This window comes from Odontomachus brunneus, unplaced genomic scaffold (genome assembly GCF_010583005.1).
Source record: "Odontomachus brunneus isolate Ranch 3 - 2012 unplaced genomic scaffold, Obru_v1 Obru_scaffold_052, whole genome shotgun sequence".
Lineage (NCBI taxonomy): Eukaryota > Metazoa > Arthropoda > Insecta > Hymenoptera > Formicidae > Odontomachus > Odontomachus brunneus.
Window position 1 is genome coordinate 1283526 of NW_022639502.1, and position 25955 is coordinate 1309480.

Consider the following 25955-nt stretch of genomic DNA (forward strand, 5'->3'; position numbering starts at 1 on the left):
TGTCGAGTGTAGTGAAAATAAAATGTTACGTCGAATATAACTCGATTTTTGAGCGCAGAGTTAATATCGCATTTCGCATTTCTTTCTTTACTTATTTTTTATTTTACGGGCTCCTACGATTTCGAACTTCATTTCTGTCTTGTTAATGTTTGCAATAATCTAAGACGCGATCAAGGTGTCAAGAATCCGCGTTTTGCGAATTTCGCTTATGAATAGGAAAGCCGCGCGTATCGTGCGCGAGGGAGATTCCGACCGGCAATAAAATGAATCCGACGTGCCTAACCAACGATATTAATAAATCCAATATCTTCCAACCGATAAAACGGCAACCGAGCAGTCGCGTATACCAGCGTCGCTGCCCCATCGGTGTCCAACCCCTCCCGATCTCATAAACAGTTGGCTCGTTCGCGAACGCGCTCATACACGGAGTCGTCGGAAATTGTGCAAACACGCATAAAATACGCACAATGTGCCCGCGGAGCCGCGTAATACACGTTGCGGCTCACAGATCTTCGATAAAAAGGCACTGGACACACCGGATTCTACATTGCGAGCGATCGCGGCGCGGCACGTTTTCTCAGCGAGATAGCGATTATTTTTAGTGAAGGAAATGTCGACTTCTATCATAACGCATCAGTGTACACAAAGTATTAGATTCATATCGAGTGCAGTCGTACATCCAAGTTACGTCGAATCGACTTTCGAATGCAAAAGGTTCATAACGCGTTTCGCTTTTCTTTCTTTATTTACCTTTTTTTTTAGTTTGTTGACTCTTATGATTTCAAGTTTCATATTTGCACTTTACAGATAATTTGCGATAATTTCGCAGTCGCAGTCGTGCAATGATCTAATAGTACTTCACCAGCTCATTTATTCGACGACTGTCGCGGTAAGATAATGAAGTGCCAAGAAGTGCAATTTTCCTGTTTTATTTTGCTCCTTCATTACTTATATCGATATCATATTCTACACGTTTTATTGAAAGATTTATCTCTTTTATTTTGAACACTTCTTCATTACTTATCGACATCATATGTTATGTTACATTGCTTCTTTTATTGGAAGTTAAATCTGTATATATATATTTTTTTAGATCGATGGATACGTCGAAATTTCGATTGTCCTTTTGACAGCTTGATTGAGATCGCTTAACGATAATTTATTTTGCAATTAATCGGAAGAGATTACGATAATTCGCACGTGAGCCCGTAGAACCTACTCGTGTGTGCAAATCACGACGATCATCGATTATCGACATCAACCGAGTTATCAAAGCAAAGCCGCTTGCTTTCATAAAGGTATGTGCGAATAGAGCAAGTGCCATATAGAGTAAACGAGGATCCCCGCGTCGAGGATGCTCCCTCGCGCGCATTATTCATGCGTACCGCCCATTGCGTGTCCTGGATATGCACACGCTCGCGCGCGCGTATTTCGCTCACGCATATGGGGACATTAGCTACCCCATTAAACATTTTATCCGCACGCTCTTTTGGCCGAGGGAAAAAAGGACCTAATCGTAGGACCTGCTCGATTCACCGGCGAATCGATCATTTTCGCCAGTGGGCGACAGTAAGTTCTCGATAGCGTTTGCGAAAATTATACGAATCACACGTCGAATATGCCAACTTTACATATTTATTAACGTTGACGTTTTTCTCCACGTGAAAATAGGCTTACGTGAAATCCCGCTCTAAAGTCGGATGTCTCGGAAAATTGATGAGCGCGACGGAACGCTTGTTTCAGGGTGTTTGCGCGAGTTGCGCGATGTTGAGCAAAAATTGCGCAAATTGCAGTCAGTTTTACTAGCAGAAAGTTCAGTTGTACTCGTAATATTGACAGGATGTCTCACTTTGGCCGGATCAGAGTGCTGAGTAGAACACATTTGCCAGTAAAAGAGTAAAATCGTACAAGTCACGTTCAAACGTCCGAAAACGCGGGCGGCCTCGGTCCTTCGACATCGGCAGTGTCGGTGTGTTCTGCGCGGCAGTTTGCGCGAGTATTTCCATCTTATAAATTTCGTACGATCGATGGTGCCCTATTTCGATCGCGGCGCATTGGCTTTTACCGGCGTTTTCGCTTAGCCTATTTCCGCGAGTCGTAATGCTTGCGGTCACATCATCGTACGGTATCGTGCGTACTGAAAATATGCGCCTACACACGCACGCACTCGCACTCACACATATATACGTCCGTATATGTCCGCTGGTGTAGAACGCGGGTTAGGACATTTAGCGAGTACATTAAGGAAATTGCGTGGCATCGCTCTTTGCATCGCACTCTGACGCAGACCAGCACGCGTTCTCACACTTGCCCGCGCTGAACACACACGAAGGAAACGTCAGCGGCTGGAGTTGGCCTTCTCCGAAGCAGCGCTTCTTGAAATCTCCGGAAACCCGAGGCCTTTTCGGGATGAAGAAGCGGTATGAAATCTTTGCGGCAACATTTTTACACGGAGAGGATTTTATAGCAAAAATTATTATCGAATTTTATAACCGAGAAAAACATTGACATTCTACAGTGATTCGCTCTATCCTTTCATTTTATATGTGCTACTTATATATTTTAGGAACTAAATTATATTATTATATTAAAACATTTGCCGTGTTTCTAACAAAATTTACTACGTTTCTTAGCAAGATAGATCTTAATCAACAATCTATTCCTGAACCACTAAAAACATAAAATTTAAAAGAATTTATATGAAAAGAGAAATAAAACTATAATATTCTCTCCGTGTATTTGACTCTGAAGTAAATCGATTAATGAAAAATTTTTGCAAATTTGCGTGACTCCCTTTGGATTTTGTGAGTTCATTATTTAGTAGATAGTATTAGTCGTAATTAATGTTAATAGTAATAATAATTATTTAGTAAGTAAAGTCAAACGGTTATTATTTTCAATATATATCAATTCTAACGTGAGACGATAATATGGAATCATCAATTAACATCTTTGTTTCCAGAATAAATTCCCATCGAACATCGGAGATAGAGTGAACTCAATATTGGGCGCAACCCTCGGTGCATCGACATAAGCAAGGTGGTGCGCATAGAAAAAAAGAGAACAAGAAAGAGAGAGACTCGCTCGGATAGGACACCAAGGATACACGAGGTAAAGGGAGATAACGGGCAGGAAGAGTCTAGGGAGAAGACAGAGGACCAATGGGGCGAGGAAGAGGGCCGTAGATCCGAGGGTGGAAATGGGCTCTACCAGACCCCGGTGAGACAAGTAGGGTCAAGTGAACTAAAGCGAAACTACCGGCACGGGGGTGTTAAGGGGACAATATAGCGCTCTCGCGTCCGGGGGCTGGGCCGAAGATGGGTTTAATCTATTATCGGGCGACTCAGGCCAAGTGGCTTCTTGTTACACGCTCGTTTGGACGGAGACGGACTCTCTCTAAACCGATCCGACGGAAAAGCGCCGTTATAACGCAGATAAATGTGGACGGTTTCGCGACGACGACTGCGTCGCGAAGGCCGTCGTTAAATCGGATTACGTTGCGAGGAGCGAACGTTAACTGTCTCGCGAAGGAGACTTCTTGCGCTCGTCCGCCCGGGACAAGAGATGCGCCGCGGGATAATTGATCAGAACCGCGTAAAAGACGTCGCCTCGGTATCCGACGACCCGGTTAAACAAATGCTTCAAGCTTATCTCATTCCTCCTGGCGCATCCGATTGTAAACATATTCCGCCTGTAATTTGCAAATTGGTAGTTTCGGGGAATTACTCGAGGAACGATGCTCGCGGTGGCGAATATATTTTGAGTTATAATTTAATTTTCTTCAATATTGCGTGTTGAAATCGCGCAACAAGCAAATGGTATCTTATTTTCGAAAAACTGTGATTATTGACGAGTTTACCTCGATTATCTATTTATTTTCAATGTTCTTCGCTTGTATACGTATACTTCGAATTGCAGTTTACGTATACTTCGAATTACTCAATCGCAAAGTCTGTTTTCACGCGCATTCACGGTACGTTAATTTAATTTTCGATGCCGGAAAGGCAGATGTCTTTAATACCATTATTATTACGTCTTTCTCTTTCCTGATTGACGAATTATTCTCGTCAGGATTCGTAAGCGAAGCGCAACGTCGGCTCTCCGCTACGTAGACACGTTATTTCCGGAAAAGGTCAACGAAGCCGGAAATCAAAGGGTCGCAAGGTGCTCGGCGTAGCGGCACGTTATTAATTTATTTTTCCTCGGCTCAACGAACGCAGCTGTTTCACTTTCACATAAGCAAAGAAATCACACTGTGATTAAGAATATAAAACGATATTTCAAAGCACCTACTTTAAGAGACCTTCTATCATTATTTTATTATTCAATTTTGTCTTATTAAAATACTTTAATTCTTTTAATTACTTGTATTTTCCTTATCACTTATCTCGATAAAAAGGACATATAAGCGAATTTTAGAGATAACTTAAATAAAATTAAACCGTAACTCAAGACATGTTGAGTGCGACCGTGAAATAACAAATTTGAGCTTATCAATAGTATCTCTTCTCTCAAACTTGTGACTTTCAGGTTCAACAGGACAGGAGAGACAATCGCGAGAAGAGCCGTCGTCGAGATTCGACACAGCCGTAGAACGCGAAGAAGAGGCGCGCTTGCCGTGTAACGACGGATTCGTTTCGATTCTCACATTATATCACCGGGCGCGTGTCCCGGGAGACGTAACCGGCCGATAGAACTCACTTGGGAATTATGGGAACGGCACCGGCAAACACCAGCGAGCCCAAGAGTATCCGATGTACGTGCTAGCATATTGCGCCGGAGAAGCCCGTGGGGCATTCCGTGCCAGGAGTCGAGGACGAGCGAAAGGAAAAGAGAGAGAGGGAGAGAGAGGGAACGACAGACCATCGCCCATGGGTGGGTGGCTGGCCGGCCGGCGAGAGGAGAGGAATTGGATCCGCTGCTGCTTGTGGGGTACGCAGAGCGTATGTACGAGCGGCGTTACCGCGATCCATTGTGTTCACGGTCGTTGTTCACGGTCTTGCGCCACACTTGACGCGTATCCTGATGACACCCGTGGGTCCTCGTGTCAATGAGAGCCGGCTTCGGCACCTTCTCTCACGATTGCGATTTGCAGCTCTCTCTTTGTCAGGATAAACTCAACCTTGAAGCACGTTGACGTTGTCGGAACAACCTCGCTAAAAGCGAAGGTGAGAGCCTTTCACAATAAATTTTCCAGTCGCGGCCCCATATCGTTAATGTTAATCATTTTGACCTACACTTAGCACATTGACAATTCAGTGTTAACGAGGCTCGCGTATATTTATTTCATTAAACGATGATCACGATAAATGAATCTTGGAGCACACTTATCATTGTTAGTATTTACTGTCATTTGTTATTATTTTTATCAGATTGGTCAAATGCGTGGAACACGCACGTTAACTCGAGGAAACAGTTTGAAATTGGTGATTTCATCAACACTTTTACGTTGTTTCCCACGCCGTATCAGGCACTTAGTTCACTGTACGAATTACAGACGTGCGCACAGCGAAATCGGCGAATCGCGGTAATCATCGAGAACAACGCATGCCGCGTGCGTTTCCATACGCCAAAGTCCGCTGAAGTCCGCGCGGGAAGGCCCGGCCCGTGCGTTTCAGGCACCAGAAGCGAGCCATCCCCCAGAATCCCCCAGGGAAATCAGGGAGGTATGAGACTTCGTCGGGTAGGTAGATAGGTAGGTAGGTAGGTTGGTAGGTAGCTAGCTAGGTGGTTAGGTAGATAGCCGCGGCAGTGGGCTATATCGACGTGCACGTGCACGAGAAACATGCGTAACGGGGTTTTACGAGTGTTGACAGTGTTCTGTAGCACCTCGGTTGTCGCTGTCGAACGACCGCCGCTGCTTCCGCGACGGACGAAGAGCACTGCTCGAGAAATCGAGGGCCACCTTTGCCCGCAGATTCCGCGTTACAGCCGAGCCGAGCGAGGACTCGCGATTCCTGAGAGCGAAGCGCGCGAAAGGTGTACGGGAACAAGTCCCCCGAGGAGGACTCTTTATAAATGCATTAACTTCGTAAGTGTATTGTTTTTTCCTATCATTTCACTCTTTCCTCGCGCGAGGAGTTCAAATTCAGTAAACATCAACCAACATTGTTGAATGGGAAATTATAACATTGATAATTAATATTATAATGACGTATTACTATATCAATATTAAAATTTCCCATTAATAATATAACTGTTATATAATAACACTTGCGTTATATTATATTCATATTGTCGAGTAAGGAATTGTAAAATTGATTGTCGGCGATTTGCTCGGCAAGTGGAGAGGTCTAGATTCCTGGCTGAGATAGTATTCCTTGCAATATTTAGAATTTATGTAAAAAGAAAATTATGTATTAAGAAAGTTATGTAAAAAAAGTAAATAAAGTACGTGATTAAAATAATCGATGATGGGATAATTAATACTTGGATCAAAGAGTCGATTTGACGTGGAAAGTTGATTCACCGCGTGCGTTTTAAAGTCCAAACAAATATTTAGTGCACATGTTGACACTGTCAGACATTATTGTTCTTCTGTAAATTAAATATATCCAACAACCGCAACTAGCTGTAATTGGCTATTTTTCTTGTGTTTTATAACATTGATGTTATGTTACTGATAATTGGTATTTGTTGGAAAGTTCAGCCACTGATGGGTATCGGCGTTGCTTCGCGACAACGTACAGAAATCTGACTTTGTAAGTGAACAGACTTACGTCGAGATCAGATGAAAGTGATCGGGCATCACTCTGTTTGCATAAACCCTTCATCCCTTGATTTGACCGGTGATCACGTAGCGAACGTGCGTTGCGCCGATAAAATCCGAAGATAACGCGATCGTTATCGGCGCCTCGCACGCGCCATTATTTGTTAGGATCAGTTGGCGAAAGAGTGTGCGATTCGGATTATCCGATTTCGATAATTGCGCCCAAATACACGTTCGAGCCGTGCGTGCTCGTATCTCATAACGAGATAAATTGTTATAATAAAATGCCGAAAGAGCAGCAGTCATACTGGTGCGAGAAATGCGTTAAATGCATAAAAATCACTTCGATTTCCACCTGTTACAGTCACGACAGTGGCCGCAGCTGAAAACCTGCGGGGATGCGAGCCTTCGAGTGCTATCGATCGCGAGGGATCAATGGACACAATTATCCGGTCACGTGTCGGGCTAACGGCGAACAAGCGGTCGCGGAGGGAAAGAGTCGGGAAGAGAGAGCATCCTCTCGCCGATCCTTCAGACTCCTCGACATTGATAAATGTTGCACGCGTGACGCACATTCTGTCGCCGTTCGAGGCAGACGCAGGTTCCTCGGCAAGAAAAATGTTCGCCGACCTTTGTCCCTGGTAGACGGTGCAAGTGTTTCTTAAAAATGGAGCCGACGCGCTTCAACAAATGTCACGTGATGCGCGCTTTTGTCGATCAGAAATTGAAAAAGGTATATCAAGAAAGAAAAGATTTGTCTCCGTACCATCAATAACAAGTCACTTTCTTTGTACACATGTTAGCCCAAATCTACAATATACTCTTTGCTTCCTGTTCTCTTTACCTTTTTCTGACTTGAGTCTTGAGCCAGAAAAAGATAGAGAACAAGGAACACATTGTAGAAGCTTGAATATTTACATATTTTCATTGAGAAAAGATATGACTATTTCCTATATTCCATATTGAGAGGAATAATCCGGAAAAAAATTATCAAACGGATACTTTCAATCAAATTTTGGTCAATTTTTATATCCGATCGGGATATCCGATTAAATTTAATCGGATGCTTCCGATTATAACGGCATTTCGTCAAGTAACCCGATCAAAAAATTAAAAACCGATATTTCTCATCAGATATTTCCTGATCGAATACAAGAACTATTTGTTTGATAATTTTTTATCGGATAACTTCTCTTAGCGAATGAAATATAAAGCATATTTGCGTTATACACACGTGTCGCGCGTAAAAATTTCAACTGGTTTTAATTTTCTAAAGAGAGAGAAAGAGTATTCGCCACGATTTTTTCCCTCAGGATCCATAGTTCATCCATTGTCCTTAGTTTCCGTATTGTTTGCGAGAAAGAATGTACGAGCTTTTGCAACGCTCGACTGCGTTTTTATTGTTAGGCAACATTTTGGTGATTATAATCGGCTCCCTTGGAGTTGGTCCTAATTACCGCGATATAACGGTAAATCGTAATAATTAAGGGAGCGGCCAGGAGAGTTCTCCCACGGGACACCGCAGCCTGATAAAATCCAGATCATTCCCTCTGATCTCGGGGGATATAGGCTGTCTTTCTTTCTTTCTCTCTCTCTCTCTCTATCCCTCTCTCACGATCGGCAGTCTCGTGCCAATTTTCTATCGACAAACCGTGGAAGGACCGGAGCGGCCGGTGATTCGAATTTAATAATGAAATTTTGCCTCGGCAGGGTAGATCGTTATCGACGATACTCGCGGAAGTCGCGAATTAATCCCACGTAAATCCTCTCGCCAGAATAGAACAGAGCACATGGAATTCGACCGGCTACATCGACGTCCAGTCTGAGCTTCGCGGATGGCGAATTTTTCGATAATCACGATGAAAGGACACTTCAAACGCGATTAAAAACGTTAAATAGTGAAATTCTAGGATAACACTCTGTATTATCGTATCATCCATGTGATACAATCTTTCAAATCTCTCTAAAAGCGTACATCCAAATGTTGCTTTTACAAATACGACGATATTGCTGATGAATACACAAAGTGTGACAATTCAAAAGGATAACAATGACATCGAGGAAAAGAATCGCCTTCATACCTTATACTCGACGATTTTTCTTCGCCTCCGAAATCGACAAAGATATTTAGAAGTAAATACTTTTCGGACGGCTCATGCGTTACACGTGTTCGTGTATATTCATCGATGCACACCTTTCTTATTTTTACGGGCTTCTCGCATCGGGGACTCATGTGCGCTACATGCGCTTAACGCCTGACGACTTCGCGCGCATCCATGCCTCGGCAGGTTGAGTAATCAAGCGTAATATGCTTTTGGGCTTCGAGCGCACGTTCTATTTGCACCACGCATCATAGGTACGTTAATAAAGTCCCATGAGGACCAAATGTCTAGTCGCGCTCGGGCCATAATCCGGCGTGCGTGCGTGCGTGCGTGTGCAACGTCGTTTCGAACGGTCTCATGACGCGCTACACAGATTTTCGCATACATCCGGTATTTCGCATATTCCGGATCCCTTACCGTCGACAGATCGATAGTTACCGAAATTTCCGGATCGCCGCATTCGTATCTGGTCATGCGTATCTCATGTTGATTAATCGGGAAAACGGGAACGTGTATTTCGGATTAATTAACAGTGACGAGAAGCACGCAGCTAGAAGCAAATATAGGCGGTTGAAAATTTTTCTATTTGATCTATCGAGAATCGATCGATCTATCGAGAATTGATTATCGAGTGGCAAGGCAGCTGCGGAGCTGAGCATACAGATGGCGCCATCAGTGCGTGGACATTTTCGATCTTTTCGCGCCGAGCAGCCACCATTGACATCGATCGACACGTCGCTCCGCGTTTTACGCATCTTTTCTCCGTCGAAAGTGAGTCTTGCATGGAAATAAGTGTCGGCGGTGTTGAGAGTAGCGATGTGCGATCGTTGGAATGTGACGTGAGTATATTATTAGAGAATAATCTTCTCGTTCTTCGATATATCCAACTAGCTCGTCGGGACGGCGTTTATCGTCCTCATTATTTTTGACTTGTTCAAGTAGTAGAATCGGACAATCATTAGATTTATTAGTTGAGCATTAGAAATTCGATCATAATCGAGGGATAAGAATGCTAATGTAACGCTAGAGATATATGCAGCGTCGGTCTGTTAGTAAAAGATAGATAAGTAGATAGACAGAGAGAGAGAGAGAGAGAGAGAGAGAGAGAGAGAGAGAGAGAGAGAGAGAGAAAGAAGAAGAAAGTACCCTATAGAATGCGTCTTTGTTGTACCACAATACGTTTTGACGCTTATTTCCGGCTATTGCGCATTATTTTTTATCTTTTTGCGATACCGACATCGCTTCGCATCTCTTGTCTGTCTAAAGTGAATATTATATGGGAATAAGTAATGGCAGTGTCGAAAATAACATGCGATCATTGAGATGTAACATATAATTACATTTTAAGAGAGTAACTTTTCGGGGACGCTCGAGTCAGCGTCACTATTATCTTCAACTTATGCAAGTAGAAATAGAATCGGACGATTGTCGGGTCTATTAATTGAGAATTAGGAATTTGATGACAATCAAAAGGAAAAAGTAAAAGCCTACACACACACGGTCGAATCTCGGGAAGTAGTATCGGTTTGTCAGTAAAAGAAAGAAGTGTATACTCAATCCGCGGATACCTTACTATCAACAGATGAATAGTCGCTAAAAATTTTCGGCCAGCTACATTTCCAGAAAACAGAAACGTTATTAATTAATGAGAAACACGTAGTTAGAAACAAACTTAGTTGGTCGAAAATTTATAGTTTTAATTACCGATCTATCGAATGATATATAAAGTATATAAGGCATATAAGGTACGCGGAACTGAGTGTATACTGAGTGTAATAATCTTCTAAGGAAACATTTGTTGAGTATTTTTAATCGGATAAATAAGAAAGATTCGCAGAGCGACTACTTACACAATCACACTCACGCGAACGTTACGAGAAGCGAAATATGTCCACCTTCCTTTTCTTGATACTTCGTGCGTTACACTTTGTTGCATGCATCGCAGCGTACGTTATAAATCTATATCATTATGATCAATTATAATAATTACAGGCAAGAAGCCATCGCGCAGCCCCCATCGGATACTAGTCTGATCAATCTACATGTAACGTCGCTCTTTAACTTGTTCCATAAATAAGATAGAACACGCGAGAGCCATGTCGTACTACCTGTGAAAACCTTTCGATACGGATACTTCCGAGACTCATTACACGCAATTAAGGAGATACGACGGTAAGTTACGTGTTTGATAAACTGCAGGTTGAACAACCTCGATCTCAACAACCAACATTTTGAAGATTTTACTCGAATCATAACACTGATAATTGTCTCATAATTGTTTTTCGAAATTTTTCCCACATCGTAAATTTTATCGACTCTCAGAAAGCTACAAAAGATTCACTTTAGACGTTTCCAAAACAGCTTTCTTTTTTAACGAAAGCCATTTGATGCCATTCTTTTTTCAGCTCGCATTAATTCTTGACTACTTCAGGGATTTCTGCGCAGTCAGTCGAATTTAATCACTCTCGCAGAATCCATCCTTCGCGATGGAACAAAGGAAGCATTCGAATTCGGCGAATCCGGGCGAACACGCTCGGCCATCTATAAAAGTCAGCGGCGTCTCCCGTGCAAAACGGAGCTTCCTAGATTCTAATCAGGGGCTGCGTGTACCTATTAGGGACGTTCATTGTGCGTGGGTGTACCGTGAATACGACAGGGGTAAGTCTCCCCATCGGGGTAGTCCCGTCGAAAAACGGGGGATCTGTGACTCTCAGTCTTTCCGCCTCTCTCTCTCTTTCTTTTTTTCTTTCTCTCTCTCTTTCTATCTCTTTCCCCGAGAACGTCACTTGTCACGTGCGATTATGTGCGATTCTCTTATTTCCAGGCTGCAAACACTGTCGAGAGCACGACGCATGCGAGCAACATGCGATGTGCGTGTTCCACGTAAATACACACGGGACGTTTGATGGCCAACGACACGAATGGTGAGAAAAATAACGATACTTTATTAAAAAATCAGTTGATTCGCGAGAATGTATCTCGAACATTGTTTCAATTAGAAATTCATCGCCGTCAATTCAAAGATCAACGCGCCTAGAGTCATTTCGCGAAACTTTAAGAAATTCTGAACCAGAAATGAAAAATGTTTTTTAAAATGCTGAAACCTCCAAGACTTCGATTCACACTGTATCGGTGCCATCGATACCTCTTTCTCTGACACTTTATCGAATAATTCCATAATGTAAACACACCGCGACTATACCGTCGAGAAAGCCGCAATCGGCTCCACCGTGTTCGTTTCATCCCCCTTTCGCGAGCTTCTGCGAGACCCTTTCGAGGGACGGCATCGTCCTCGCCGGGGTTAACGAGCACCAACGAGCGCGAGAATCGCACGCACATACCGTAAAAACATGAGGCTCTCGCGCGGGCTTCCAGAAGTTATCGGGCTACTTCCGAGGCCGACGTGACAGCGCTATAGCGCGTCGGCTATCTTCCATGATCGCGCATCTGTCGCGCGTTTTGGTGAATCACTCCGTTCCACGGAGAGAGCCCGACGGGCGTTGCTCCATATTATGGCTTCCACGGCCCGCGGGTGTTCCGGGATATTGCGTTCCCGATATAGACCGGCCGGGTCAGCTGCGGAAGCGGCTCGTGCCACCGGTGAAACCATAAGGCCCGCAATTATGGGGTTTGCGGTCGGCCCGCGATGATTTGTCGGCCTCTTCTCCCCCCGGTAATTAACGGGATGACTTTCAACGGCACGACGCTGCTCCGATGAAGTCAAGGTGAATCTTTTCCTCCGCGTGATTTTTACACCCGTCGTTATCCTCGAGAAAGAGGAGAATCGGTCTAGGTTTAACGAAAAGTATCGTGCGCGCGGCCATTGAAATTGAGAAATAACACCGCTGCAAGTTTATTTGAGACGTAGTGTAACTACATATGTTACCTTGTGTATTAATATACACGTACACGTAATTGGATCTTACGTGAAACGAGAAGCAAACGCGCAGGTAACCGTCATTTGCGTTCATATTTGCGATGAGTGCAACATACAAGACTACGACGAAAAATTATTATAATGACTATTTTCCAAAGGGGGAGAATTAATTTAATTGCTCGTGTAACGAATGTTATCGTGACGTCTTTTTAAATAAAAATTAAGCGAAATCAACCGCACGAGATTATACGAGAGCGTTTCGTTGGTAAATTTATATGTATATATATGTATATACTTTATATGTATTATGTGTATACTTTAATGTATGTATATATATATATATATATATATATATCTTGTGTTCACAAATATTACATTAAATATAAATAAAAGCGCCTCTTTCCCTTTACACCGCGCCCGCGGCGCAGGGAGAAAGGGGACGCTTTGAAATTTTATTCCCGCCGGTCGCGTCGGCCGGGCCGGATATTATTTAGCGCGTCGTGTTTGTTGTGTTTACCAAAGCTCTCCATTCCGCGACCACAGAGAGGGAAAGAGAGAGAACCTGCCTGTACAATCGATATATGAAGCACCGTGCGCTCCCAGGAGAGATCGCGATATGTATTTTCAGAAAGCGCTCGCACGCTCGAGCACACCCTCTCGCCAACGCGAGCTTCTGTTTGCACGCGGTACCTTTCATCCGCCGCTGTTTACCGTTTGATCTTATTATTTCATTCGTCTAAATTTAAACACTCCAGCCACCCTCTCGCCGCGATACCGCGGGTTCGCCCTCCGATCGCCGCGAGTCGACGACGCGGGCGCGGTAATTCGATTGGGGAGATCCAACACTCTTTCCTCCCGAAGTATGTCCTTGGCAGTGGTGAACTTAAATCCCTCGTACTGTGTGACGTACTACAACATTAAGAGAAAGAATGGAATTTTTCCTTTTCTCATTGGGTAGTGAGAAATTTAAATCACCGATATAAAGGATGATAGATTAAGGTACAAGAGACAATTCAGGAGCACGTTTCATAGAAACTACCAACGAATGGTGGAATAGCTGGCGAAGTTTAGGAAACGTAAATTTTTTACATCGTGTATGACGAGAACCGCAAAGTACGTGAGCGGAACGAAGAGGTCGTCGCGAACCCTCGCGAACGAGCTGATGCGTTAACCGTGTTACAAGCGCTGGTATAAGCCAAAGTAAACATTGACATGTTCAATCATAGCGATCTCTTGTAGTCGGCCAGAGCGATGACGGAGTAGGTGGCGGAAGAGAAGGAAGAGAAGGTGCAGGAACGAGGGAGGCATGAACAAGCGCGCAGGACGAGACGGACAGATAGAGAGAGAGAAAAAGAGAGAAAGACTGAGAGAGAGAGAAAAAGAGCGGCATCGCGCACCATCTGGCCTCTGACGGGGGTCGGCCTGGGCACCAAGGGGGTAGAAATTGAAATGAAAACAGGGCGCTACCCCAAACCGTGCCGCGTCTTTGCTATGGTTGTCAATGAGGGCTATTAGGGGGACGATATGTTTTTCTTCTTCACAGATTTCCTCTGTGATGCGTTGACTTCTGCCTGGAGTCGGTGACGAAAGCGATGATTGCACGTTCTCCGTGACGTGGACGAGGTCGGAGAAGAGAACACAATAATTGCTATCCACGCAAATTTTAACATACCAAAAGGTGCGATGGTAACCAAAACGTTAGATATCAACAGTGTAAACTACGTACAAAGTTGAGCACCTTGTTGAGGCGTGAGCTGAATAACCTCTGCAACCAGCGGAGGCGAAGCTAAAGCTACTCTAGGAGAATCCAGGGTACAATTATACTATACCAAATTCAACGTATGAAGCAAGATCGACAACGTAACGTTGACATTTACGGCATCTTTTGGACTAATGACTAGCCTTTGGGACTAGCCTAGTGTCTTGCAATGTCAAAATAGAAGAACTGCGCGAATAGAATATTCTAAGCTGCAGGTAAAAATATTTCAAATTTGACATTTGTGTCGAAATACTTTCGATTTAACGCATCAAATAGGTTAAAATATTCTAAAAGCAGCGTGTTCTAGAAGTTAATTTTTACGATATGATGCTGTATCCTCCCCAGTTTTATCGATTAAAAACATGTTTTTCACATCAGTCACTCATAAATTATCGTTTTATGCATCAATGACACTTTGACCGCGTGAAAAATGCAACCGACAGTTTTTTATATAAACATATGGGCCACTATTATAAATTCTGTCATAAACGTTTCCACGTGATCGTAAATGATAGACGGCAGTGTTCGCTTAAAGAGTCTAATTGAAGTATGCGGGTATGGTGGTCGAATTTTAAATACCTGCGGGTTATTTTCATGATATTTTGATAAAGTGACCGTAACAATATCTTGCTCACGATAAAATATTAACGGAACAGATCGCGAAATTAATTAACAAAATTATCAATGATACAACAGAAAAATATTAAAATTTCATATTTAATGTAACTGGAATGTCTCTCTCTCTTTTTCTCTCTCTCCACCCTTTTCACTGTTGTGCTATTTAAAATATTCAGGCATTTTCTCGTTTACAATCCAATCAAGAGAACCAATTTTAGTGCAGGTAATTAAAAATCTAAGATGTAAACAATTCAATTAACGCAACACCGCCATATTCGCTATTGTTATGACGTTTGCTCTGGTAAAATCTTTATTACGGTATGATAATTGCGCAGTTTATTTGGCCGATTATATTTATATATAACATATTTAAGTACACCGGGAAAATTGTGATTCGGGAAGTTGTGTTTACGCATTGTCGGCCGAGGCGAGAGGGAAAAAAGCGCCGGCAATGCGTGTTACACGTGGTAACGATGTTCTGAATAGCACTCGAACTGCCTCGACGAGCACTTGGCGTAAGAGCATTGAGAAGGTCACGTGTCGACTCGTGCACACCGGATGTCATGGTTTTGTCGTATTTAGCGCCTCCTCTATGGTCTATTCACTGCGTGGTAAAAGCATGGGCGGTTCCTTTTCCGCCTAAATAATCAACAACGCTAGGTAGAGACCCATGGCATGAGAAACGAATGCACACAATAATTTTAGGAAACGATCGACACGACAAACAAAAACGTCTGTCTCGACACAATAGTAAGAAAAAAAAATGAGAAATGATCGTGTTCGATGAAAATGCTCAATATCGCGGAAAATGTTAACGTAGAGCTTTTCTTTTTTTTTTTTACATTTGCACACCACTCGCTCGACGTAATTTCCTGCAATTCTCGCCATGTACTTTCATATCCCCGCGTTTAAATCGTTAAAATCGCACGTTTGCGGGCGCGTGGACGCGCCTTCGCGTCGATGTCGAGCCGTCGTCAACGGTTTACTTCGCTCACGGATAAGCGGACATTCACGGACGATTACGTGACGAGAGCATGGGAACTGGGCTACGGAACGCTGCGATTTCGCGTCAGCCATAAATCTACGCGCGATTTGCAATGCGTGCCACGGACGATCGTGTGGGATCCCGCTGAAAGCGCAGGTAACTCTGCCATGCCCAGTATTGTCCCGCGCGACTGTTTCGTCTACAATAGGCGTTGACAAAACCGCGAAGCAATGACCGTGATCGATCGCTGTTCCACCACGGTATCGTTCACAAGTGATCGCAACTATGAGCCGTGGACAAATCGTTATAGCGGGTCTAATGATTAGGGGTGACTTTTGCGAAAGGAAAGGAAAGAGGGACTTGTCGTCCACATGCATTAGAATCATGGATAAGATCACCTCGACATTAAAAAATCGCGCGAAGAGCGAATCTAAAAATGTAAGCTTATATAAGTTCAAGGCTAAGAAAGATAGTTTTTAAAGAAAAATTATGTTTCTCTTGAAAAATCTTTTTTTTTTAATAATTCGCAAGTTGTTATGAACACGAGGATATCGAGGGTGTGATTTAATATGAAATATAGAGAATGAGATGGTTTAACTTAGAATTTTATGACGATTTATTTAGTATTTTGATATATTATTTTATTATTTGGATTTATATTCGAGCTGATGTTGCTTTCAAAAGCGACGAACTCGACCTTTGACAGGATGTATGATTTTAATCTTAGTAAGTGCAAACAATTGGTAAGATTCAAAGGAGTCCCAACGGTCGAGCTAAGAATTTACCACGCTTGTCTAAAAGCGCATTTGTTGCCTAAAACAGAACTATCGTAAACGAAATTTATTTCTTTCGATCCTCGATCGAAAAGGATTTGGAAATGAAGAGAATTTCGAGACCCCATCTAACAATCTCTCAAATAAAAGAAGGTCTTTCAGAGAAAGAATTTGAAGAATCAACATTGTGGCAACAGAACTCTATTTGCCAACGGTGCGAATAATATTGCGTCCTAATCTTGACCCTACGAACTGTTATACCATCGACAACTTTCACTTATGTAACGTGCGTTCATGGGGCTGCCGAAAAAAGTCGGCTACGAGGGCTAGAGAGAGGCGCGAAAATAGATAGATAGATAGATTGGCAGATAACTGCAGATATACGGGAAGAGAAGCGGTGCGAGGGTACAATTATCCTAATGGAACCGTGAACGCCAGTACCTACATATTATCGATTCGACGTAAGTACTCTTATGCCGACTATCTGCGTAACTTATCGAGAACTTTGCAATACAATTGGAACACATCTACTCCGTTCCCAGGCATTTTTAGCTTGACTCGATGTATGAGAATCAAATTTGTATTCGAGAGTCATTGAAGAAATAACGGAAGAATTGTGTCGGGAGACCCAGTACCACCCAAAATCGTTCTTAATTAAAGGTTGTCCCCTTTGGCCGATCACTCGCTCTCTTCTCCTCAAAAGGAAATGTCATTTGTTTGAGCAAACTGCTAAGTCCGCGGTGAAGCTATCGCGATCGATTATTTCCAATTAACGGGCAGCCCACGGAAATCGGCAACAAACCCAGCGGGAAGGCGATCCTCGTGCCTCGGCGCACACGAGACGTCGGAATGAACAATCCACTCGTCAGCGCGGCCACGTGACCCGCACGTGCCAGGAACGTGCCGGGACAACTGGTGCCCCGCTCGCTAGCCACGCCATGTGCTCCGATGAATATGTACCACCCAGTACATCGAGGGCGACACGCGCGTGCTTCTCCGCGGGATGAAGGATTACTTTAGGTGAGTGGCGACTGTTACTTTTCTCTACTTTTCAATCCCGCGAACGTTCACCACGCCTCTTTTAAATCTCTAGTCGATTTTCGTTCTTGCTCTCCCTTTTTTCAACGAAAATATTCACGTGCTGGCGCGCATCGATTTGGCGTTTCGTCAAAGCTACTGCTTCAAAGTAACGTCATACCGATAACGCGATCTGCCTTTCGAACACGCATTTCAAATGAAAATGAGCGCGTGTATAGTCGCCCGCATTCGACGTAAGTACCAAGCTCTCGAGCGATCGACATCGATGTCGATAGACAATAAAGCTTTCGTGATGTAGCTTCTAATCGACGATAGTGTCCTGCGACCAACTGTCGCGCATGGTACGAAGTTGAATGCGCTCCTGGATAACATATGGGACAGAGTCGAGTGTTTCGCGGTGTTTTACGACCCTTTCCGCGACAAGCTACGACGAGAAGTACTTGAAGAATTGATACCATCATATATGAGTTTCCTCGCTTACAAATTCGCCTTTAGCTTCCCCGTCCAGTTTACCTTTCACCTAACTTTCAGTACGTCCAGTCGTATCCCTTTCTCATTAACGAATCATAGTTCGTGTTTAGTGACAAAAAGGATGCTGTTTTTCGACGGGTCTAACTTTGGACGCTACCAACTCGCGAGAACGCTCGCTACGTTTGTTCCTAATAATGGAAATGCGACGTAATCGCAAAAAGCGTTTGCGGCACGGTATGCTTGATTTGCTTGGCACCGAAATACAGCTGACGATCGAATTTTAACTAAAATCATAACAATTTCAAGCCATAAAAAAAACGTACAAAAGGAAACTCCATCGCGAAGGACAACATAAAGGAGTGAAACGAAAACGAAAAACACTCACGTTCTTCCTTGATAGTAAAACGGCTTGGTGTTTTGATCCCTCGTTCTAAAACAAAAGGAAACAAAATGTAAACAAATTGGATTGTCAAATCAAATATCCTCCCCTTAAAACTATCTGAAGCGATAAATGTAAATCATAACGTAGGACCAGAGCTTTCGTAAAAAGAAAGGGAAACTAAGTGTTGTAATTCAGGATAATTCAGCGTTATTGCCCACCACCGCGTTTGAACTCACTTACAATAACAGAATAATAATGGTACAATTTCGGGAAATAATCTAATTAAATGTTTGCACTTCGCTTCTCAATAGATTCGCGCGCGCGCGCGTTTTATCAATTAGGCGTATTAAAGAGATTTATGTTTTTTCTTGTATACATCATCAAAAGTACTCCGTGAAATCCAACGGCCGTCGCCTCGCCATTACGATTCCGAGATTTTATCGCGTGCGATTTGAGAGAGCGCGTCGGCACAATGCCGTATACGCGCTCTCCGCTCGTATCTCGGCTGCAGGCGCCGTAACTTTTTTATGGGACATTGTGTCACTAACGTTTCACAAACCTGCCGGCACTCTCCTCGTGCCCCGCGCGACCGTAAATAATTTACTCGCCGCTATTACGAGCGAGCTCCAAGATATTCCGTCCGAGACGCGCTACACGTACGCCGAATAATGCGGCGCGATATTGCGATTCACCGTTTCTACAGGCGGATTAGATTATGCGCGCGTGACGGGAATTCTTGTCGTAATTAGCGCAAATCGCGGGCGTGCATGCGCGTATCGCGCTTACACGAATATCTCGCCGACGATCCTGCCGCGTGCAAATTAATTGCGCGGTAATTATACGTTTTTCTTTCACGTTTGCGCGCGTATGCATATTTACGTTCAATTTAATTGCGATTTTTATGTAGCTCTTTTTTACGTCCGACTCGCGTGCTGCGTGCGAGATTTGTGCCGATTAATTAAGCGCAAGTGTTCCTTTCGACAAAGAATCAGATCGGTCCAATTAATCAATATAAATATTTACACGTGGATTATCAACTTATTTCTCTCAACTTTCACATGCGTTAAAGAGGGCATGTAAGCTCGCCGTTGCTTCTCCCTGTGATGGTGATCATTTACTTCTCCGTGCTACGAACTGTCATCGCGGAGGCTGAGCATGTTGATAGTCTGAACGTTAAAAGGGAGTTAAACGCTATAGAATAACATGCACAATGTCGCGATATAGTGAATGTCAAATAGAGAGAAATAAATAACATAACCGTGCTGTTCAGCGTGTCCAGTCCGCTGAAGAACATGTGACTTCGACAACAAAAATATGTGTAGGTATGTAACGTATGGGCGATCATAACAATCCTTGACACGGGGACAAGCAGATCGGGAGCCGTCGCGCTCGATTTCCGACATGATTAAGAGGATGCGTAAGACGCGTTACAAAAATTCGCGATCGTCAAACAATGTTGCAGTATCCTGCAATCTTGTCAGTCACTACAACTTTACGCCCAGAGAAAAGTATGACGGCGACTGTATAGGTGACGAGTTATTATTATACAAGTTTTGTGTACATAAAATTGTCACGTGTATATTTCAGTAAATTATTTTTTAATTATATTGCAAAATTAAGACATTAGTTACAGTAATTACAATAATTTCTTAAACACATTAGTCGGTATTCATAATCGGATCTCATATTTAAGACCGTCCTAAGTTCATCTTCAGATGATATACGGAGCATTTTACTGGCTACAGAATATCTTAAGATAAGTTTAAGACAGTCTTAAATATAAGACACGATTTTAAATATGCCATTAATTTTGTATAATAAAATTCGATCTAGTACTAGCTATCAATTATACAGCTGCTATTACTAAATATTTTTCTTTTTTTAGTGTACACTTGAATTAATTTAAAAATGTGCAGTTTTGAGTCTCCTCATATTCGGAATACGTTGACACCTATCGATGTGATTAATTAGGAAACTTACTTTTTGTTTCAGATCTGCTAGAGCTTGCGGCTCCCGGGGGTGCAGTGGACGCGGATGCCGTACCGGAGGATCCGGTTCGGAATAGTGTTGGTTCGAAGGTAGGTTCATAGACCTCCCCCCTTATTCTTTTATGCTCTTGCATTTTATAATAACTCTTTGCGATCGACAAATTAGACAATTAGCGTGGTAAAAGTCATTAAGTTACAATAATCGCAGAAAATTAACACATACATATCTACGCATATTTTCCTCATTAAATCATTATTCTTTATATTTTTTTATCGGTAAAACTATATATTTTTTGTTCCAGAACGTGACCGAGAGGATTGCACCAACGTACATGAAATTCGCGAGCACTTATTTCGCGATTGAATTTGCTATCGTCTCAATCATCGATTCCTTAAGTTCTCTACACGTTACGAGTCGCACAGTATCATTTCGATCGAAATTATCACAAAATCTGGCATAAATATTTGTCGTCTCGTTTAAAAATTGGAACGCTTCCGAAACGAAAACTTCGCCTTCGACAAAGTACATTCGTCCAAGAAGCGGGATGTTTTTGTTTCCTTTCTCGATCCTTTGTCGAAGACGCCGAGGTCTACTTGCAATTGTTTACACGATTCGTGACACGCGGGTGAACGATTCTTCGCAGACTAGGATTTATCGCGTTTGCACTTTTAATCGAATCCGTAAGCGCCATTAAAATTGCTACGTTCGCGAGTGAAGTGCAGTACAGTACAGTATGGTGCAACGAATCAAGAGTGATGGTCGCGGAGCGACAGTTAGACACCACGGATGTGGGACAAGGATGCTGAACGGATGCAGAGATGGATTTCGTCGATGGACCTGGACGGTGTACGTTACGGGACGTCGAGAAATGGTGAGTGAACAATTCAGACGCGTACAAGGCGTTACATCACGTAGTTCAAAGTCGTAAATCGCACCGATGTCCGACGACGAAAGAAAGTCATCAGCTCAGATTATGCACTTCCGAGTTAGCTGGAAAAGACAAGCGAATTGCAAATAGCTTGACGGTCTAAAGTATTGTAGAATAGTATTGTCGAACGAAAACTTACAGATCTCTCGTTCACTCGCCGATTGACCACCACAGTGGTCGAATTGGCTCGTCAACCGAGATCACAGCGGCATGAACGGAAACCCAGCCGTAAAAATGTCCGTACACATCCGGACGCACGTAGACGAATGAGAAACGAGGCAGTCTCGCTCGCGCCCGAGGCCATATGCAACGCATGACCGTTGATCGTTAAAACCACAATATCCCGATTTGAATGTGACTCGTCCGCGCGGGCGCTCTGAATCGCGAGCTTTGAAACGAACGGCCAATAACAATGGTTAACATTTCGTTCCGACGTCAAGCTCGTCGTCGAATTAAAACAACGCGCTGGTGGGAGTAATCCATTAATTCCCCGCGAATCCGTGATTGCGCGATTTTTCGCGAGTCAAAGCCAATACAGGCCGCGTCTAAACACGCATCGGGATTGAAACACCCGGAGTGAGGTCGAAAAAACGTGGAAAAAACTCACTCTCGGAGCACCCACTCGCGTCCTGTCGGTATCTCCGCGCGATCCCGCTTCCGTGCGTCGGCGACACAGTCGTAAGGTTGCATAAACGCGGCCTAAACGCCAGTTTAGTTCCCATCATGAACCACTTAATCTCCGATCGCGTAAACTCCCAGCGGCTACAACGGCGGGGAGACCTATTGTAAAAGGAGGGAGAGAGAGAAAGAGAGAGAAGCGCATGTGATTATGCTGTCGACAAACAGGAGAGGAGCTCTTCTGTGTACCGCAAAGAGTCACGTGGCGGCGTAAAAGTGAACACCACCTCGTTCTCTCTTTCTTTCTCTGTAGGAGAGAGCGATGCTCCATGGAAAAACCTACCCCACGCGATAGGCGATCGGCGTGCACGCCTCCAAGGAAAACAACCCCGAGGCCGTCCATGCCCGCGTGTTCCCACGTATATACACTAACTCAATCCCAGAGTCCTCCGTTTCGGATTACAGACCGCTTACATCTGGAATCAAACTAGATGCTCCGTCGAACCTGCGCGACTCGAGATAGACGTCGGATATCGATGCGTGTCTAAGGTAAAAGTACCGATGTCCGGACACGTACCTAATCCTGAACATTTTTATTGTTTTGGTCTTTAAATACAATTAAATCTTCAACGTAAAAAATTAAAAAGTATATGTATATATTCTATGTCGAAAGTATAGTAAAAACAAAAATAATAAGAATATCCAAGATTAAATATACGCTTGGGCATTGGTACTCTTACTCGACGGATTCGCAAAAATTCAGTTTCCTCGTCTCATATTTTGTTTGTGGTATTTTGATCATTCATATTTAGCTACACTGAGAGAAAAAAATATCTAAAAATAAAGAAATATTTATTCGATGGATACTGATAATATATTTACTCAACTCTCTAAATTCTCTTATTTAAATAGAATAAACAATTATTTTCATGAAAGGCTAAGGTTTTAAGAAAATATATATATTTAAATATATATATATTTTTTTATATTTGAAAAATATTTTATATTAGTATTAATAAATATGTTTATTAGAGTATCCCTATGGAATAGAAATATTTTCTTATCTCTTAAATATTTTTTCTCTTAGTGTACTCTCAATGTACGAGAAAAGAAGTATGGTAAATGTACAAGTAAATATCTTGTTTTAAGGAGCAAAGTTAAAGTAGTTCTACGAGATAGTATAGTGACTTAATTAATAATTAACGAAGCAAACAAGTAGCAACTTGTGCTGTAAGTTAAAATGGAAACTTTAAATGTTAAACAGAGAGTCGAATATCCAGTTGCAATTTGACATTCGTAATGCTCGTTTCTGTGTGTATGTGTGTGTGTGTGTGTGTATGCACGTGAACAATTAAACTTTATTCTATATTTCACTTGAAACGGATTTTATATCTTGGAAAGTTCGACTTTGAGAAAATTGTCAGGACATAAAATGCTGCGTCAAGTAGCAGGCATTATCTATATACTCGTTTAGCAGTTTAGCATCGAGCGATCGTAATGTCGGCTACTCCTCGCAATAGAGAATAGATAGACCTTGTGTGTGTATATAGCTGTTATAGTTGAAAAAAGACTCTAATCTAATCAGGGACCGTCTACTTAGGTCGGTTTACAATCGATGACATACTAACAGCTTTTATCTCGACGTAACACCTTCATTGATATAATAGATTAAGCTCTAATTCGCACTGCATCTTTCTAAAGGTGATAGCTTATCGCGATACTGTGTATTAGTAGAAATGATCTGCTAAATCGAGTTAAACGGCGATAACTTTCCCGAAATTTTTTAAAAAGAAAGTATGGCAATAACGAAAATATACAAATATATATAAAGGAAATACTGTAAAACAAAATTATGCTAAGATTATATTTCACTTTACAATCAAGACTTTTTTTTTATATTTTATTTTGCACACACAATTAAGATTATATTTAATTTTTTTATAAAGTTAGATTATATTGACAATGTGTAGTATGTGTGTAAATTATTATAGAAATAGTAAATTTAACGATTTTTATCGTATATACGATATACAATATATTTATGTAATTACAATAATTTTGTAGTATAACTCAAACGTGTATAATTTAAACAAATAGTAATTTTGCTCATAATTTTTGTATGTTCCAGGTTTGCAAAATTTTGTTGTAATATTTTTATTATAATACCTTCTCCGTGTACAAAAGTATCTTCAATCTGAATCAATTCGATTTAAAAACATGCGAACACAAATATTACGTGGAATCGAGGAAGTCATATAAAATTTTATAAAAAATCATTCAGTACTAAGGATCACATTTCGCTCCACGACATCTCGCTTAAATGCACGACGAATGTTTTTGCGTTTTTTCGAAATAGATGATGTCATGTTACAATGCGGCACAATAGTCCCACGACTATCTTTAGGTGTTTTCTTTGCCACTCGAAAAAAGGTAGCTATCGATCAAACCTCGATTAGTCGGTCCTCCGAGCCGGAAATGGGTTGACCTCGGGTTAGCCACGCGCGAGAAAAAAAGAATCGTAATGCCGTAATACCGCCGGGAGGTAGAACGCGGTAATCCGACGCGGGTGGCGAACGGGTGTGTGCCCTTAGTACCCGGGAATTATTTTTCAGCCGGGAAACATTTATGTGTACCGTCGACCTTTTCTCCCACTAAGGTTTCTGCACAGTTTACTTATCGATCTGACATGGCATTAGTACGCGACACTTTGCGCGCGAGCAGTAATAATATCGAGATTAATTCGATCTGCAAATTTGCAGAATGAAAAATTGGCATTAACGGTAATAATAATTGAAACTTTTTAGCGTTTCTGACTTTGAAAAGGGCAAAAGAATATGAATTGCAGTAATTTCAGTCGCTATGTTTTATTAAATAAAAGTAATTTCTGAATTATATATTTTTTACACACATATACAAGAGTACGGAAATGAAACAACGCCTCTAGGATCACCCCTGTAATCTTTCACTCTGCGGGTGCGATCGAATTATGACTTATAGAGAAGCGAGTTGGCATTAAAGGGACAATAACCGATATTTAACGACGTTACTGGGTCGATCTATCATAACGAATAGTCACTCGGGGGGAGGTTGCACGGCACGAAAAGCGAAGGAAACGAAGAAACATGTAGGAAGAGCCCGTGGCCCGATACCTTCCGGCGGTTTTTATGCCCGAATCGTGAGAAAAAAGAAAAGGCAAAACCGCCGCTACAGTGAGAACTTTCGACTTGGAAAGCAATTTTCCCTCCTCACTTAGATAACCTCTTTTTTCTGGTAGAAACGTGGGTATGGAAAAGGTACGGTCGCGATTATAGCACGTGATAAGGGTCGCCGGAATTTTTATTCCGCGTGGATATATTCTGACGTTTCTGACATCGTGAAATATAATCGACGTACAAATGTCACGTTTCACTCTATCTTTCTGCGTATCCCGTGGCGGGAAATATCGATCAATTCGTAACAATATAAGGAGTACCGTTCACCTTGCATCGCGTCTAACTATAAATCAGAACACCCTTTCGACGAAATTTTGGCTGTATTAGTAATATTGTAGTAGTAATATTAGTAATATTAGCTGTATTTTGGTTGTATAAGTATTAGTTTCCTCATTTGTGAAAAGCACACGTACACGTCTTTTTCACTTTATATATATATATATATATATATATATATATATATATATATATATATATATATATATATATATATA

The 25955-nt window shown here is 42.3% G+C and overlaps 2 protein-coding genes and 1 long non-coding RNA gene across 6 annotated transcripts in view; 1 reads left to right on the forward strand and 2 right to left on the reverse strand.

The window, feature by feature from the left end:
- The window catches only part of LOC116845485 (LIM/homeobox protein Lhx3), a 52240-nt gene that overhangs the window by 15846 nt on the left and 10439 nt on the right, over positions 1 to 25955 (reverse strand). For 2 of the 4 annotated variants that reach the window (XM_032818233.1, XM_032818232.1), the window contains exon 2: positions 18718 to 18762. The exons of the other annotated variants lie outside the window; for them this stretch is intronic. In XM_032818233.1, the coding sequence (XP_032674124.1) occupies positions 18718 to 18762 (45 nt within the window). The remainder of the gene's footprint in view (positions 1 to 18717; positions 18763 to 25955) is intronic. 4 annotated transcript variants of the gene reach the window in all.
- On the reverse strand, positions 20296 to 21902 carry LOC116845492. The gene is made up of 2 exons (XR_004378255.1): positions 21771 to 21902; positions 20296 to 21693 (listed from the first exon to the last, which is right to left on the reverse strand). It is a non-coding gene; the product is annotated as an uncharacterized LOC116845492 (long non-coding RNA).
- Positions 20712 to 25955, forward strand: part of LOC116845483 (aromatic-L-amino-acid decarboxylase-like) — a 52340-nt gene continuing 47096 nt past the window's right edge. The window contains exons 1-2 of the mRNA XM_032818225.1: positions 20712 to 20792; positions 21005 to 21574. The gene's annotated coding sequence lies outside the window, so the exon portion shown is untranslated. The remainder of the gene's footprint in view (positions 20793 to 21004; positions 21575 to 25955) is intronic.